Source organism: Moschus berezovskii, chromosome 17, assembly GCF_049115385.1.
Source record: "Moschus berezovskii isolate FMDL1 chromosome 17, NW_MosBer_1.0, whole genome shotgun sequence".
Taxonomy (NCBI): domain Eukaryota; kingdom Metazoa; phylum Chordata; class Mammalia; order Artiodactyla; family Moschidae; genus Moschus; species Moschus berezovskii.
Window position 1 is genome coordinate 31818693 of NC_142476.1, and position 18764 is coordinate 31837456.

The following is an 18764-nucleotide window of genomic DNA, read 5'->3' on the forward strand; positions in this document are numbered from 1 at the left end:
CGCACTTTCCCGCCTCGCCGCGCCTCGCCAGGGGCGGGGGTCGCGCGCCCCCGCCCGCGCCCGCGCCGCTCACCTGCAGGGCCCTAGGCTCGCTCCATGGCCGCCCGCGCGGTGCGGTGCGGCGCGGCCCCGGCCGCCCCCGCCGCCTCCGGGGAGGGGCAGCCCCACGCCGCGCTCACCGCCCCCGGCCGCCGCTGCTGCGGCTCCCGCCCACCCCCGGCCCGGCCATTCCCCGGCCACCTCTCCCGGCGCTGAGCCGGCGGCCCCACACCCACCCCCCGCCTCCGCGGCTCGCGACTGTTGGTACCGTCCTAGCCTAACGCCTTCCCTGCGGCCAATCCAAGGGCTTCTTCCGCGAGGCCCCGCCCCGGTGGGCGGGCCTACTGGCCCCCCTCCGGACCGCCCTGCGTAACCCTTTGCTTCCCGGGCCGGCCCAGATTAACTCTTGACGCCGACTCACGCCTTTCCTGCTTCTCGCTGCCGCCCCACCCCGCTTACATAAATTGACCTCTCACTAGCCTTCGCTTTCTCTTTCCTGGTTTTCGTAAAGCAGATAGGCAGCCAGGCAGCGGGACTGAAAGCCGCGGCCCCTAAATTCTATTTGTGAGAAACAGTTTCCCTCCTCCTTTTACCCAATTTGCCTCCACTTCACTACTTCTGCCTGTGCAAAAGTAACCTCTTGCTCAAAAGAGGCCAATCTTCCCATCATAAGAGTTCTTCCTTTGGATCAGATCAGAGCTCCCCGCTAACATTTTGCAGCATTTAACAAAAAGTGTGACTAGTTTGCTGTAATAGTTTCTGAACGTCTGTCTTTTACAAAGGACTGTAAGGCCCATGAGGGCAGGGCAGTTGTGCCTGGTTTTCCAATGCCTGACACTCCCTGTATATAATTTTGTTATGTTTTGACCTTGCTGCTTAGCTTGTGAGATTGAAAGCACCAAGTCTTAACCACTGGACTGTCAAGGAACTCCCTCCTTGTAAATAGTCTGAACTAAAGATTCTTCCTTTTCTTAAATTGTCTCCTTTCCACTGACTCCATACAGTGCATCCACTGTATAATGTATCTATTCTTTATTCATCATATACTAAGCTTGGACTTCAGTGTTCCCATCCCTGAGATACTGTAGTGCATATTGATCCATGTGAAAATGTGTGTGATGGGCGAGACGGGGCTGACTCTTCCGGTTTTCGGTTCAGTTCAGTTGCTCAGGCGTGTCCGACTCTTTGCTACCCCACGGACTGTAGCACACCAGGCTTCCCTGTCCATCACCAAATCCTGTCCATCACCAAACCCTGTCCATCACCAAATCAAACTCATGTCCATCGAGTCGGTGATGCCATCCAACCACTTCATCCTCTGTCGTCCCCTTCTCCTGCCTTCAGTCTTTCCCAGCATCAGGGTCTTTTCAAATGAGTCAGCTCTTCGCATCAGGTGGTTGAAGTATGGGAGTTTCAGCTTCAGCATCAGTCCTTCTAATGAAAATTCAGGACTGATTTCCTCTAAGATGGACTGGTTGGATCTCCTTGCAGTCCAAGGGACTCTCAAGAGTCTTCTCCAACACCACAGTTCAAAAGCATCAATTCTTCAGTGCTCAGCTTTCTTTATAGTCCAACTCTCACATCCATACATGACTATTGGAAAAACCATAGCTTTGACTAGATGGACTTTTGTTGGCAAAGTAACATCTCTGCTTTTTAATATGCTGTCTAGGTTGGTCATAACTTTTCTTCTTCCGGCTTTAGAGTTCATTTAAGCAAGGGAAAGAACTCCTTACTGGCTGTGTGATATTGATCATGCCACTTGATCTTTCAGAATATCAATTTCTTTATCTGGAAAATAGGAGTTAATCATGGGACCTACCTCACAGGGCTGTTGTGAGAACTTCATAAAGAAATGTGTGGGGAGAGGACTTGCAGATTATTGTGTAATGTTATTATTCATATGTATATTTATTAAGCACTTAGTACTGGGAGATCTTAGAGGAAAAATTGGTCTTTATACCTGTCACAGACAATCTAGTTACAGAGAAAGCCCCTTTGCAGAAAGCATGAAATCAGTGCAAGAAGGAGTACGTGGTCAAATGCTGGAGGAGTTGTACCAGCCTTGTACTGTATGTATTTGAAAATGTTTGGAGGTTGTTTTCTGACCATAGGAATGAGCTGGGTGGTAATGAGAGTCTACCTGATTTCTCTACACAGGAACATTGGTCTGCCTGCAGTTAGCTAATCCTCCTGAACCTTGTTCATTATATCAGTTCAGTTCAGGAGATCATAAAGCAAAGGGCAAATCAACATTTCCTCTAAGAAACTTTGTCCTCAAAGGACTCTTTCTTACCTGTAATGCTGATAAAGACAGCAAGGATGGACTGTCCAACTGGTACTCGGGAGAAGCTCGGTGCATCCAGCAGTCTTAGTTCCCTAGTGTCTTTAGGGACATTCAGAGAGAAGGGTTTGTGACTTCTCCAGGTAACCCACTCCAGGGCTTAGTTTCACGTCTATCAAACCCTGCTGTGCTGTAGGACACACACACTTTCTCCTCTTCTGTCCTGGGTTTGGGGCCTCTGTGTTAAAGGTAAAAACTCTTCTGTCCCCCAGTTTTCTCTCTACGAGGCCCTGTTATCCAGGCTCTTTGTGCATGTATGTATAGCACTAGCACCCCAGTTTGTGTTTCTCCCCTCCTCCTGTAATGGGCCTTATTGCCCAGCCAATCAACAGTCAATATGTTCTAGTACTGTGAGGGATGCAGTCATTCAAGAAGGGGACTCTGCCTTCAAAGAGTTTACACAACTAGAACACAGGAAGCAGCTGCAAGGCATGCGGAGTACTTAAATTATGCAGCACAGGCTCTGTGATCACTGCAATAATCAAGGCCCAGGAAGATAGTGTGGGCTGGTATTGTCAGGGAAGGAGGATTGAGGTGAGCAAAATACAAGTGGGAGAAGAAAGGGACAATAAGAACCAAAGTTAGGCAGTGCTATGTGAATTTAAAGACAGACATCCTTAGGAGATGATTCACCATTGGGAGAATTGTTTGTTCCTTCTTCCCTTCCTTTCCTCCTACATCCTTTCCCCGCCTCCTTTTCTTCCTTCCTCCCTCCTTCAACAAATGTCTACCAAGTGCCAGACACTGAACTAGACCCAGGCCGTGCAAGGACCAAGAAGTCCAGGTCCTCATCCTTGAGAATACAGTCCAGTACAAAGAAACAGAATGGAAGGGCAGGCGGAGCCCCCGTTAGTTAGGTCTGAACGCTTTGCCAAGGCTTCTATGATGCTTCTTTCACAACTCACGTGGTATCTTGTGGTTCTAGGTATCTTTGTCTAATCACCCCCTTTGCCTCTCTCTTCCCTGTCCTTGAACTGCAAGGCTTTTAAGACACTGACTGTCTTTATTTCATCTTTATTTCCATCTGTGGCTCAGCCTCACACAGGGTAGCGTTTCTGCACTGATGTGTTGAAGTAAGATTGGATTGAAATCAGAGCAGGGGTGGGGCTGTACCCCTCCAGCCTAGGGTAGTGCACTTCCTGCAGGATGCATGCCCCACCCCCATGTTCATCCCTGAAAATGTTACTTATTTCTCAGATGCTGCTTACTCAGGAAGACTTTCATGATTTTTCTAACTGTGCATGCTTTCCTGGGCTTCTGAGTCTCAGTCCTTTGTACCTCTCCTGTGGTATGGTTTGTATTATTGATGTCTTTGGGGGATATATCTGACCTCTTCCCCTGACAGGTAAACCTTTGAAGCTGAAGACTGTTTTATTCACATCTGTATCTCCCATAGTACATGACGCATGGTAGCTCCTCAACATTTGAAAGAGTTTTAGGAGAACAAGTTCTGCAGACGTGGTGGACTGGGAGCACTGGAGGTTTCTTTCTTGGCTCCTTCATCATTGTAAGCGTTTCCCTTCAAGTCTTTTAGAATTTTCAAGTCACTGACAATTTGTCAAGCCCTAAAGGTCCGTCTAGTCAAGGCTATGGTTTTTCCCGTGGTCATGTATGGATGTGAGAGTTGGACTGTGAAGAAAGCTGATCGCCGAAGAATTGATGCTTTTGAACTGTGGTGCTGGAGAAGACTCTTGAGAGTCCCTTGGACTGCAAGGAGATCCAACCAGTCCATTCTAAAGGAGATCAATCCTGGGTTTTCATTGGAAGGACTGATGCTAAAGTTGAAACTCCAATACTTTGGCCACCTCATGCGACGAGTTGACTCACTGGAAAAGACTCTGATGCTAGGAAAGGTTGGGGGCGGGAGGAGAAGGGGATGACAGAGAATGAGATGGCTGGATGGCATCGCCGACTCTGTGGACATGAGCTTGAGTGAACTCCGGGAGTTGGTGATGGACAGGGAGGCTTGGCGTGCTGTGATTCATGGGGTCGCGGAGAGTCGGACACGACTGAGCGACTGAACTGAACTGAGGACTCCAATAACCATCCAGCAATCCCAGGGTATAAGGGGAATACTGTCTCAAGGCTCCTGTACACATGAACACAGCACACACACTCCTTCTTTTCAAAGCATACACCCACCGTGATGGATCCTACTGAAACTTATTAAGTCAATTCTGTACCAAGAAATTTGAAGGGAGCAGTCGGAGAGAGCTCACGCTGGTCCAAAGTGCTGGCAGCCTGGGAGGAGGTGGTGGAAGGGTGAGTGAGTGAAGGAGCACGCATATTCTGCCTTGCTGCCTCCAGGGTAGGTTTGTTCCCTGCATAGGGCTCTCTGTGGACGCTGCTTCTGCATTTCTTTCCCAAGTGGGCAAAGACATCAGTGCAACCATACCACAAGAGAGGTACAAACTACTGAGTCTCATTTTGCCACCAGCTTTGCAGTACTATTCCTAGCCCACCCTTTGCTTACAGCATCAGGACTGCTCATTTAACCCGTCCTGTGGCACCTGTGTCAGTGCCCAGATCCACTCAAGTCCCAGGGACAGTATCTCACACACACACACACACACACACCTTCATTGTCTAGAAATTCAGAATGCATATTAACTGTTTTTGGTTATTTTCTTTCCACACTAGTATTACAGTTTTTATTATAGAGCAGCTTTATTGAGCTGTAGGTTACATACCATAAAACTCTCCTGTACAAAGCATGAAATGGTTTTTGTTACAGTTACAGAGTTGAGCAACCATTATATAATCTAATTACAGAATATTTTCATCACTTTGAAACTAATATGTGCTATTTTCTCTTTTATTCTAAAGATATATTTATCTAAATACAAATATTTATTTAAACTAAAAATATACTTCATTTTGGTATTTTAATCTGCTCATTAAAAGCAAAAAGGAAAGAAACATTATGGACAAAGTGAAATTCCTAGAATTATTGAGAATTCAAAGGGGTTATAGCTCACAAAGAGTATTTCACTTAACCACCGTGTATGGCTGAAACCAGGCTTCCCTGGTGGCTCAGTGGTAAAGAATCTACCGATGCAAGAGGTGCGAGTTTGATCCCTGGGTCGGGAAGATCCTCTGGAGAAGCAAATGGAAACCCACCCCAGTATTCTTGCCTGGGAAATCCCACGGACAGAGGAGCCTAGTGGGCTACAGTCCACAGGGCCTCGAAATAGATACGACTTAGGAGAAGGCAGTGGCACCCCACTCCAGTGCTCTTGCCTGGAGGGTCCGGTGGACGGAGGAGCCTGGTAGGCTGCAGTCCATGGGGTTGCTAAGAGTCGGACGTGACTGAACGACTTCACTTTCACTTTTCACTTTCATGCATTGGAGAAGGAAATGGCAACCCACTCCAGTGTTCTTGCCTGGAGAATCCCAGGGACGGGGGAGCCTAGTGGGCTGCCATCTATGGGGTCGCACAGAGTTGGACACGACTGAAGCGACTTAGCAGCAGCAGCAGCAGTGACAAGAGAACAGCATGGCTAAAATCACTGAGTTATCCAGGCCAAAATGCATAATTTGTTGTGGTGTGTGCTCTTGAGTGCATGGCCAGGGCCATGTTTTTGAATGTTTTCCAGTTCTTTGGGCCTTTCTCTAATGCCAGTGGGCACTCCAGTGGTTTTGGCAGAGATAACATTGCAGATTCCAAATGGCTAATTCCCACAAGTCAGGCGTTTTGTAGTGTGCTTAGGATGCTGCCACATGCACAGGAATATTTAACACCCCTTCCTCTCTTTTGTGGCTGTGATGGAAGCTCTTTCATTTTTATTAACTCAATTTAATGCATGAAGTAATTGCATTAATTACTTCATGAGGTAATTGCAGCCACGTGGAAGCTCTGAGCTCCTCAAACTCAGCTCCCATCACCCACAGGTAATGTGCTAAGGAGTTAAGCTGAGACTCTTTGAGCCTGTCTCAGGACTGACTCAGGGATGTCCTAAAGCTGTAGTCCTTAATCTGGCCACATGAATTTTGAAAATATCCCTGTGCCTGCCCCCATCCTCAAAGATTTGAATTTAATTATCTTAGGAGGAGGTCCTAGCAAGGGTAGTTTTAAAAAGCTCCTGGCTTACTTTAATTTGCAACCCAGTATGAGAAGCACTGTTCTACTAGTAACTAAGCCAGGATCCTGTGAATCAACTGAACTGTGTGAAATTGCCATCTTCAGGGCGGCAAAACCAGCTCAATATCAGCAATTTCATACAATTTAGTCTAATATATATATATATACGTGACAGATTTTTGTTTTCGATAGGGAGGTAGGACTGTCCTTCCAAAGGCATTCACAGAAAACCAGTCTTTTCTCCAGACCCCCAACCTGAAGGTAAGAAAGGTGTGGCAGGGAAGCCAATGACCCTGTTCTGTCAAGATGCTGCTCCCGATGGACCAGACCCCCTGCATATCCTCTTCCAATGAAGCGAAGTCTTTCAGAAGCCTGGGGCTGCCAGGCATGAAGGGAAATGAGCAAAGTAGTCTGAGGATAGAGAAGGCAATGGCACCCCACTCCAGTACTCTTGCCTGGAAAATCCCATGGACGGAGGAGCCTGGTAGGCTGCGGTCCATGGGGTCGCTGAGGGTCGGACACGACTGAGCGACTTCACTTTCTCTTTTCACTTTCATGCATTGGAGAAGGAAATGGCAGCCCACTCCAGTATTCTTGCCTGGAGAATCCCAGGGACGGAGGAGCCTGGTGGGCTGATGTCTGGGGTCGCACAGAGTCGGACACGACTGAAGTGACTTAGCAGCAGCAGCAGTCTGAGGATGAGACAACCAGAGGTTTCCAGGGAACGTGAGAGAAAGACTTTGTCCCTCCTTGAAAGTCATTTATATTTAAGAATATGTATTTTTTACTTTTTTGTAATTTAAAAAATTTATTTGTTTTTGGTTGCACTGGATCTCAGTTGCTATGCCTGGGCTTTCTCTAGTTGCAGCGAGCAGGGGCCACTCTTCGTTGCGGTGCAATGGCTTCTCATTGCGTTGACATCTCTTATTGCAGAGCACAGGCTCTAGGTCCCACAGGTTCGTTAGCTGCAGCTCGTGGGCTCTAGAGTGTAGACTCAATGCTCCATGGCATGTGGAACCTTCCCGGACCAGGGATTGAACTTGTGTCACCTGCATTGGCAGGTGGATTCTTAGTCCATTGTACCACCAGGGAAGTCCAAAAATGTATATTTTCAATACCGGGCAGGCCAAATAAAACACATGGATGGGGGAAGTCCGGTGCTCAGGCCTGCAGTTTTTGTGACCCTGTCCTAGAAGGTAGATGTTCATGGAAGAGGGAGGTGGCCCAGGACAGGGGAGGACAAGATACTCGATGCAGCGGGCCTAGGATCCCAGGGAGAAAGCAGCCAACAGCTCACTGCTGTGCCTGGCGTGCCCCACGGGACCCTGTAGGAGAAATGGAGAGGCAAGACATGTTGGCACAGGGGACCCCTTGGGGGAGGGAGTACAGGGGACCCTTGAGAGGACTGTGCAAGCATTCTCAGGGTGGTTAGCAAATTGCTGGCAGATGCGGTACTACCAGGATAGCATTTCTTCTATGGCCATGCACAAGAAAAGAGGGGTAGGAAAAACAGTTTCAGACACTCTCTGACCTGCTTCTCCTTTGGCATTCTGGTCTTTGTTCACTGTGGCGACCACTCACCCTAGCCTGAAGTATCCACTCTCCTAGAAGCATTATCCTCCCCCACCTCCAGTCAGTACTAAGTTTTGCCAACCCTGGTTTCCTGAAGACTCCTCAAAGCCAGCTCCTTCCCTCCAGCCTCACCCCTGCAGCTCCTGTTCCGGCTCCATTTTCTCCCCGCTGCATTATGGCCGTGACCCCTTTTCCAGCCTCTCTGTCTCTAATCTTTCCACCTTAACCCCTTGCTATCTGTTCCAGAATATCCATATAGAAAACTCCATCTGGAAAGATCTTTCCAAAAAGAGATCTGGGGACTTCCCTGGTGGTCCAGTGGCTAAGACTCCACGCTTCCAGTGCTGGGGGTCCTGGGTTCGATCCCTGGTCAGGGAACTAGATCCCATGTGTTGCAACTAAGAGCAAAAATCCCATGTGCTACATCCGAGACCTACGCAGCCAAATAAATATTTTAAAGCAAAAGGAAATCTGAACCACATTATAAACCTACCTGCTTATAAACTTTCAGTGACCTGAAGACAAAAGCCCAAGGTTCTCAGCAGAGCGTACAGAACCTCAGGCCTGGGAGTCACAGCCTTCTTGCACAGACTCATCAGCCTTCTTGGCCACACATTTTATGTTCTAGAAATGCGGAATTGTGTAAGCTCTCCTGCATACCCCCTGCTAGTTCATGCCTATGTGCTTTTGTTCAAATTGTTCTCCGTCTGGAATTCCCTTCCTACCTTCCTCCAGACTTGCTGCTAAGTCGCTTCAGTTGTGTCCGACTCTGTGCGACCCCATAGATGGTAGCCCACCAGGCTCCCCTGTGCCTGGGATTCTCCAGGCAGGAACACTGGAGTGGGTTGCCATTTCCTTCTCCAATACGTGAAAGTGAAAAGTGAAAGTGAAGTTGCTCAGTCGTGTCCGACCCTTCGAGACCCCATGGACTGCAGTCTACCAGGCTCCTCCATCCATGGGATTTTCCAGGCAAGAGTACTGGAATGGGGTGCCATTGCCTTCTCTAGCCTTACTCATCCATAAAATGTCATCCTTAAGGAAAAGCTAAGTACTCCATCACTCAGCTCCCCTAGGCTTCTTCACACCCCTCTATATTACAGTGACTGAAGATCTTTCTTCTGTTTAAAATATAGGGATTTACTGTACATTTCCCTCTGAACTTTGGATACATCCTGTAAATTTTGGTATCTTGCATTTTGTTTTCATTTTCTTATTCCCCTTGTGATTACTTCTTTGATCCACTGGTTTTTCAGAAGTGCGTTGTTTAATTTCCACGTTTGTGAATTTCCCAAATTTCCTTTTGCTATTGATTTCTAATTTCATTCCATCGTGGTTATAAAACATACTTTGTGTGACTTTAGTTTTTTTAAATCTCTGAGGCCTGTATTATAGCCTAACACATGAGCAGTCCTGGAATGCTTCTATTACACTTGAAGAGAATGCATGTTCTGCTTTTTGTTGGGTGGTGTGTTCTGTAGGTCTCTGCTTCTAGTTGGTTTTTAGTATTGTTCAAGTTTTCTATTTTCTTGTTGATATTCTGCACAGTTGTTTTATCCATTATTGAAAATAGGTATGTAGTAAAGTTGTGGCTTCCCCAGTGGCTCAGCAATAAAGGATCCACCTACGATGCAGGAGATGCAGCTTTGATCTCTGGGTCGGGAAGATCCCCTAGAGGAGGGCATGGCAATCCACCCTGTATTCTTGCCTGGAGAAGCCCATGGACAGAGTAGCCTGACAGACTATGGTCCCTGTGGTCTCTAGGAATCGAACACAACTAATGCAACTGAGCACACGTGCACACATGTATTAAAGTCACTATGGTTGAATTGCCAGTTTTTCTTTCAATTCTGTCAGGTTTTGCTTCATGTATTTTGCAGCACCATTATTAGGTGCATATGTGGTTTTAATAGTTATATTTTCTGGATGACTTGACCCTTTTTCTTTCTAAAATGTCCTTCCTTGTCTCTAGCAACATTTTTTTTTTACGTCTGTTTTGTCTGATATTAGTGTAGCTACCCAAACTCTTTTTGATTACTCTTTTCATGGAATATCTTTTACCATCCTTTCTCTTTTTTTTTAATCCATTCTGTCAGTATTTGCCTTTTAACTGGAATATTTAATCCAATTAATGTAAGGTACAAACAAGGTAGGATTTGCTTGCTATTTTGATATTTGTTATCTTTATGTCTTGTGACTTTTTTTCTTCCTTTACGCATCCATTAATGCCTTCTTTTGTGTTGAATCAGTATTTTTCAAGCATACCATTTTTTAATTCCCTTGTTTCTTTTCCTATATATTTTTGAGTCATTTTCTTTGTGATTTCCCTGGTGATTACAATTACTATCTTAATTTATAACAGTGTAATTCAAATTAATGCCAACTTTGATATAGTACATGAAGCTTTGCATCTATATAGCTTCTCCTTTCCTCTGTTCTCTTTTGTTATATAAGCTAAATCTTTATGCATTGTGTGTCGATCAGTACATTTTTATAATCATTACTTTCTTCTTCTTATATTGAAATCATCTATTTCTCACACTGACTGAAAGCTCCTTGAGGGTATGGGCTATGTCTTACTCTATTTGTATACCTAGAAGCTGTGTTAGAGTGTCTGGTACACAGTAGTTGCTCAATAAATACATGTTGACTGAAAATAAAGTGAATGGAGCAATGAATATGTGAACTGAGACTATAGAACTTTCACAAGATCACTGAATAAGGATGCATAGGTTGAACTAAACTCACATTGTCATTAGTTGTGTTTGTATACATGTTTAGGAAAGTCAGTTATTATTAAGTTATTCTCAGGCAGTTCCATTCGTTTAGCTCTAGGAGTAGTGCATTTCCTTGCGTGTTAGTCACTCAGTCATGTCCAGCTCTTTGCAACCCCATGGATTGTAGTCAGCCAGGTTCCTCTGTCCATGGGATTCTCCAGGCATGAATACTGGAGTGGGTTGCCATTTCCTTCTCCAGGGGACCTTCCTAACCCTGGAGTCAAACCCAGGTCTTCTGCACTGCATGCAGATTCTTTACTGTATGAGCCACGAGGGAAGCTCTAGGAAAGTATATAAAAAATTTGATTGTGGGTGGCCCTTCTTAGTATCTGCTTGGTACTCATTCTGTGTTGGGAGGGTAGTGCAGATGGATTACTCCCTGGTTAGGTCAGACAGGTGGGAGGGGAGGAGAGGGAGAGAGAGAGGGAAGCAGAGGGAAGAAGAGGAAGAAGAAGGGAGGAAAGAGGATGTCAGAAGGATGGAGAACCGCTTTGAGAGTGTTGCTTCAAAAAAGTGCTTACAGAAGGAAGCAAACCAACCTCAAAAGGGAAAACCTTTCATAATAACAGTTGGGCAACATTATCTAATGTCAGCAATAGAGCAGTTCAATGTCCTTCCAGGGACCTCGAAGTAATGAAGTTTCGCGCAAGGATGTACTGACTTTGGATTTAGTCCAGTCTCCTCATGTTACTGATGTAGAAACAGGTCTGGAGTTGCGGTAAGTTGCCCACAGTAACACAACTGGTTAGAGTTGAATCGGAACTAGAGATTGGATTTCAACACCGTTCTCCCTCCTGGTACCCAATGGATGGAGCTGTCTGATTAACTAGGACCATCTTCTCACTTTGCCTGGTCCTCCCTATCAGAAAGGAGCTATAGCTCGCTGGATCTGGCTAGTTATGTCTTTCACCTACATGTGTGACTCTTACTATACGGGGTGGACACTACTGGCTTCCCATTCTATAGTCATTCTTTCATGCTTCGCTCTGCTTTCAGTCTCTGGTAGGGGCTGGACAAGCCCAAAGTTTTTTCCCAGCTTCCCATACTGCTAGAACAGGGACATATGACCAATCCCAACTGATGGGACCCGAAGAGAAATTACCTGGAGGGTTCCTAGAGATCATCCTCCTTACTAAAAGGAGAATGACAAGGAGAAATGCCTAACTTCCTACCTTGGGATGTGTCTCTCTGAAGAAGTTAGTATGCAACCTGGCAGCAACTTTATAACCATGAGGGTAGAAGCCTAAAAACAGGGCCAACCATCTGAAGAAGGCAGAAAGGAAGCAGAGAAAGTGCCAGATGCTTTTCTCCCCTATTTTTAAAGTCCTAAAGATATCATATATGTAGAAGATTATAGGCAAATAGCTCCATGAAATTTCACACACTGAACATATCTGTTTAACCAGCATCTTCTAATCTCTACCTCCCACAAAGTTAGACACTATCCTGATTGCTAACATCATAGACAAGTTTACCTACTTTTGTGCCTTGTGTAGATGGAACCTGTTTGGATCCTGACTGATACGTCCTTTTTTGGCTGCTCTGGATTTAATGTTTATATAAAATGGTGTGGTTTGGATTTCTAACTCATCAGAAATCCACCAGATGCAGTCAAAATATTAAAGCAATTAAGCCACTCACAGAACCAGCCATGAAGTCTGAAATGTTTCAGGGCATCAGAATTAGCAACCTCTACCTTCTTAAATTCTATGAACTGGTATGCTATATACTTTCTCTGGGATAAGTTCTTCCCTTAAGCTAATATGACTTTGTCTCTTGGAAACCCAAAGCCCTGGTTGTATTCCATTCCAGGATATGACACTGGAACATGCTTAGTCGCTCAGTTGTGTCAGACTTTTTGCGACCCCATGGACTGTATCCTGCCAGGTACCTCTGTCCATGGGATTTCTCAGGCAAGAATATTGGAGTGGGTCACCATTTCTTTCCCCAGATAAGTCCTTTTTTGAATGCGTGTATTTTTCCGTGTCTGGTGTATTTAATTTAATAGTTTGTGAGATTCATCCATGTTGTGTGTGGTTATAGATCATTCCCTCTCACTGCTGAATAGAATTCCATTGGGAGAATATGTTAAAGTTTATTTATCCATTTTTACTCTTGGTAGACATGGTTTCCAGCTTTTGACTGTTATAAGTAACGCTGCCATCAGCATTCTTCTGTCAAGAAGGACGCTTGGGTTACCCAGGAGTGGACCCACTGGGATAGCAGGTATGCTTATGTCAGACTCAGTGCCGGTTTTCCAAACGGGTGGTGTCAATTTAAACGCACACCAGCAGTGCATGAATGGCAATAGCCGGACATTTTTGCCACCTGGAACCTTTCTGAGCCACTGAATTGACCTGACCTGAACTGTCTGCTTCCAACTAAGAGTGTCTAAGCAGTGACTAGTCAGACGCTCTGTTATATGCAGCCAAGAACTTTCCAACTAAGGCACTCTACAAGGGTAGAGATCCTGTGCTTTGCTCTGAAAGGCATCTTTCCTTAAAGGCCAACCACTTTCTGACCTGGTGGGTCACCGTCTGCCCTGGCTGAGGCCAGTTGGAGCAGGGCCTTATTGTTTCTTTAGGGAGTGACACCACCCACCCAGACCCTCCTTCTTTCTTTCCTAGACTATTGCGATACTCTGCTAATGGATTCTCTCATCTGAGTATCTCCCTACTCCAGTGTATCCTCATATATTGCCACATAAACCTCCTGAGGTCTCTTGGATAGTCTAAAAACAACTGTAATTGTTTTTTTTTTTTTTTGATAATCCACTTAGCTATTCAACAATACAAGGAAAGGATTCTTTGCTAACAGCCAACTAATCACCCAATAGAATAACTGCCCTTACTGAGAGCTCATTTGTCCGCCAAGCCCCGTACTAAGGGCATCCCAGATATTATCTCATTTTTGTTTTTACAATAATCTTAAAAAAGACCTTTAAGCCAGTAATCAATTTATGGCTCCTCAGCTCCAACCTACCCTTCACTGCCTGCTCTGATAATCATATTTCACCTTTTAAATATTTTTCCTTTAATGGGCGGCGGCACCATGTTAAGCCCTGTCAGTAGAGGGCGCCAGAGAGACACTGCAAGGAGGAGGGGGCTTTCCTTCTCTGTTCTAATGTGCCCCTGGCAGATGGCCAGGCTCCTGCAGTGCACCAGGGGCTTCCCCAAGTACCCCTTCTGGAGTCTCCAGTGAAACCCTTTTCCATAAATGTCTTTCTTCTAGCACCCTGGCAGGGGAGTGGTGGGAGTCGGGGTGGCGTTCAAGCAAGTCCCTGTTTCCTTGGTTCTTTATCTCAGCCGGAGAGGGTAGTGGCTGCCTCCTGTCTGCTATTTTTGCATTTTACAGAGTTCTCTTCACTTTCTACTAGCTGGTCTTTCCTTTAGTCCAACCCACTTCTATAGTTAATTAGCCTTTCAAATTACTGTGTGTTTCTATTTCCTGACTGGACTCTGATGGATATTGTGCTTTTCTGATTACCCCCTCCCCAATTTTTAAGGTTAATGACTTTTTATTTTTTGCTTAGTTGTCTTTATTATTATTTCAGTCCAAAAACCTCTGCTAGTTGCCTATATCTCCTCTCTGTAAGCACAAACATATTCGTTATTTCGACAATTTCACCATCTTTAAGCAGTCTTTCCTTGGAGCCTTCTGATTCACTCCTACACAGACTTTTTACTTGGTCTCCTTCCACATCAGCTTGGGAATCTCCCTGGACTCCCAAGGGGGGGCTCACTCATCCACGTTCTTCCAAATTTTGTCAGTTTCTTTTTTCTTCCCTGTCTTTGCAAGTGTATGCCTTTTAAAATAACCCTTTGGGGTCCCAGTTACTGAGCCAGGTTAGTCTTACTTTAAAGCCAATTTTCATTTATGTGTTATTCTTTCTAGAGATTTTGTACTTATTAATGTTATTGCTAAGTTTCTAGTAAAGAGCTTACTTCGTTTAGGAAAAAAAAGCCTTTTATTGTTGTTTTAGCAGGGTTTGGAGAGGAGCCAAAAGAGCATGCTGCTGCTGCTGCTAAGTCGCTTCAGTCGTGTCTGACTCTGCGACCCCATAGACAGCAGCCCACCAGGCCCCACTGTCCCTGGGATTCTGCAGTCAAGAACACTGAAGTGGGTTGCCATTTCCTTCTCCAATCAATGTGTGTTTATTCTGCCATCTTTACCCAGAATCCCCTGTATATACTCCTTTGAAATCCACCTCTTATTTTTAACTTAACAGTATATCATGAACAACTTTTCACACTATTATATATTCCTTGATTAAATTTTCTTAAATTACTAAAACATTAAAAAATATCTTTTGTATCCTCTGCTGATGGTGTGCTATAATTTATTTATCAGGTTTCCCTGAGACGGACATTTAGGTTGTTTGCATTTGTTTGCTCCTGAGAAATTTGTACAAGGGTTGTGGTACAGACCTGCCCAGTACCCCGGCAGTCCTAACCCAGAGACAGGTTGTCATGTTCACAGCACCATTATATTACCAAGGGCTCTGGAGAACTCATAAACGACTGGAATTGTCTTCTTTGATCACCCATCCCACTGCCAAGGGCAGAACATCTGGACCACCCTCTTAGCTTGTTCTTATTGTTTAGTCGCTAGGTTGTGTCTGACTCTTTTGTGACCTCATGGACTCTATCCCGCCAGGCTCTTCTGTCCATGGGATTTCCCAGGCAAGAATACTGGAGTGAGTTGCTATTTTTATTTCCTTCTCTAGGGGATTTTCCTAACTCAGGGACTGAAACCGCATCTCCTGCTTTGCAGGCGGATTTTTTACTGCTGAGCCACCCTCTTAGCTCAGTTCAATCCAGTTGCTCAGTCATGTCTTTGCAACCCCATGGACTGCAGCACACCAGGCTTCCCTGTCTACCACCAACTCCCGGAGCTTGCTCAAACTCATGTCCATTGAGTTGGTGATGCCATCCAACCATTTTATCCTCTGTCATCCCCTTCTCCTTGTGCCTTCATTCTTTCCCAGCATCAGGGTCTTTTCCAGTGAGTCAGTTCTTCTCATTAGGTGGCCAAAGTATTGAAGCTTCAGCTTCAGCATCAGTCCTTTCAATGAATATTCAGGGGACTGATTTCCTTTAGGATTGACTGGTTTGATCTTGCTGTCCAAGGGTCAAGAGTCTTCTCCAACACCACAGTTCAAAAGCATCAGTTCTTTGGCGCTCAACTTTCTTTATGGTCCAATTCTCACATCCATACATGCCTACTGGAAAAGTCATAGCTTTGACTAGATGGACCTTTGTTGGCCAAGTAATGTCTCTGCTTTTTAATATGTTGTCTAGGTTGGTCATAGCTTTTCTTCTAAGGAGCAAGCATCTTTTAATTTATGGCTGCAGTCACCATCTGCAGTGATTTCTTGGAGCCCAAGAAAATAAAGTCTGTCACTGTTTCCATTTTTTCCCCATCTATTTGCCACGAAGTGACCCTCTTAGCTAGCTGCCTGCTAATCAACAGCTTGACCAAGAAAAGGGCAAGAACATGACAAGCTGTTCTTTATTTCCATCTTGTCTTCAGTTTTTCCTTCTCCCATTTAACTCCTAATTTCCCTTTGATATATGAAACATCTGCTATTGGCTTCCCTTACATACAGGTAAACAATGTGGTCCTAATTAAATTTGTTTTTGAGTTAATATTTGATCCTATTACCTACAGTGTTTCTGTGCTTATTCTCCTGGATAAATTGATGTGCTCATCCAGGACTATTTTCCTTGAATAAGTGAGGTCCCATCTAACTGCTGGGTGGGTCTGGATTCTGTGCCGCCACTGTGGCTCATCTGACTTCAGCACGGAAGGGTGGGATAGAACAATTTTTAGCATCTCTGGTTATAAAATGCACCAAATAATGACATAATTACACAGAAAAAATATGGGATGCTCGATGAAAAGCTAAGTTGTGGAGAAACTTACAAGGAAAATAAAAGTAATTTTGACTCTTCAAGTCTTTACCCTCCTCCCTACATAAACACAGACAGGCAATTCACAAGTAAATGCAAGGTTTTCAACATCCAACAGTTTGGAGTAATGAAAAAAAAAAGGCCCGAAGTAAAACACTGTACACAGTGCCTTTCCTTGTCCTTTTTAAAACTCGAAAGAAGCTCAAGCAACAACATTCTCCTTCTGAGCTGAAACCCACAGGGGCTGAGGCTGCTCTGGGACAGTGTTCCTTTCATGAACTGTGAGTGAAGACTGGGCTTATTCATAGAACTTGCTGGGCAGTCAGACCACAGTCTTCCCCGGGCTGCTGCTTGTGAACCGTTCAGTGGTGTAGGCTGAGCCTTGATGGCATCGCTGACCTCCAGGGGGCGACATGGAGTCTGCTTCTGAAGCAGCCTGCTCTGCTCTTGTCTTTGCACTTCGCTTCGGAAGCTGGCTGAGGTAGGGAAGGGCTTTACTTTCAGGTCCGATCGTTGCTGTCTACAGTCAGGCTTCCTTCCAACCGGCGTTTCCTGAGCTTCATCCACGTGCAGGGCCCTGGGAACAATATAGAGTGCCAGTCCGTTGGGGAGACAGACATGTACAGCCAGAATCACAAGAATGCCTTTTCACGCCCCTTGCTCGTATAACAAACTCCTACCCGCCAGCTATATGGGCCAGCTCCACAGTTTCAATAGAAGAGAGGCTAAGGGAGCCTGTCTGGTTGGAGGCGGGTAGTAAGGGAACTGAACTGAACAGTTTCTTCTTAGATTCTACACTGTACATCAATACATATGGGAAGCCCCATATATATGGCAAAGTTTTCCAAACATGCTTCTCCTTACTTATTGGTGTGTAATTGCTTTACATTGTTGTGTGAGTTTCTGCTGTACAACAAGATGAACCAGCTATTTGTATACATATATCCACTCCCTCTTGGGCCCCCTCCCACTCCCCATTCCCACCTCTCTAGGTCATCACAGAGCACCGGGCCGGGGTCCCTGTTACACAGCAGCTTCCCACTAGCTAGCTATTTCACACACAGCAGTGTGTATATATAAGTGCTCTCCTTGCCTCCTCCCTGTGTCCACATGTTCATTCTCTACATCTGCATCTTTATTCCTCCCCTGCAAATAGGTTCATCAGTACCTCTTTTCTTGATGCCACATATATGTGTTACAAAGGTGCTTTTACTCATGAACATAAGATTGAGAAAATGTCGGTTTTCCACACTACATATTTCACCACGTTTTAAAATGTTTTTCTTACTTTGTTATTATGCAAGGAGAGGGAAGGAGCCATGGGTGGAGACGGGAGGAGGGCAGCTAAAGGCCCCCAGGTCCCTTGGGCTGCGTCTAGCCAGGCCCTGCACCAGGCATAGGGGACAGTACCCAGCATCGCCCCCACCACGGAGGAGGTTATCGTGTCCAGGAGACTCTCTATGCAAGTAAAACAGGCCTTTGAGGGTCATGAGTGCTGCTGCTGGTTCTTTCACTGTTTATTGAGTGTCTGCTATTAATACAAGCCAGCCACAGTGCTGGGGCCTGAAGGTACGAGGGTTCCCGTTCCCCGATCTCACAGGGCAGGGAGACCCTAGGAGTAGGCTTGTCTGATTCAACACAGGACAACCAGCTACACTGGAATTTCAGAGAAACAATGCACAATTTTTTAGCGGAAGTGTGTTTCACACAATATTCTAATCTCTAAGTCAGGCAGCAGATAGGAGACTCCATAAAGAAGGCAAAGTGCTCAGAAACGCAGAGGGAGGGTTTCTTTCACGTTGCCACCTATGTGGCACATCCTCAGCGAGGCCACTGGGACCGGCCCTGCACCTTTGAGACTGAAATTACAGTGCACGTGGGCTCGGCTGTCATTGGCTCGCCCAGGCCAGTGGGAGCTCCCCCGGGGCAGTGTCCTCAACCGTCCTACTCACCGTTCTGATTTCCAGCAAGTAGGTGTTCAGGAAATACTTGTTGAATGGATGAGTGTGCCTGGTGAGGTGGACAGAAGTCATGGTGCCCAG

At 45.6% G+C, this 18764-nt stretch overlaps 2 protein-coding genes across 2 annotated transcripts in view; one reads left to right on the top strand and one right to left on the bottom strand.

The window, feature by feature from the left end:
- The window catches only part of FAM20B (FAM20B glycosaminoglycan xylosylkinase), a 44531-nt gene extending 44303 nt beyond the window's left edge, over positions 1-228 (bottom strand). Inside the window, exon 1 of the mRNA XM_055419186.2 lies at positions 74-228. The gene's annotated coding sequence lies outside the window, so the exon portion shown is untranslated. The remainder of the gene's footprint in view (positions 1-73) is intronic.
- The window catches only part of LOC148775108 (uncharacterized), a 49589-nt gene that overhangs the window by 3120 nt on the left and 27705 nt on the right, over positions 1-18764 (top strand). The window contains exon 3 of the mRNA XM_088844922.1: positions 6657-6725. Coding sequence (XP_088701048.1) covers positions 6657-6725 — 69 coding nt within the window. The remainder of the gene's footprint in view (positions 1-6656; positions 6726-18764) is intronic.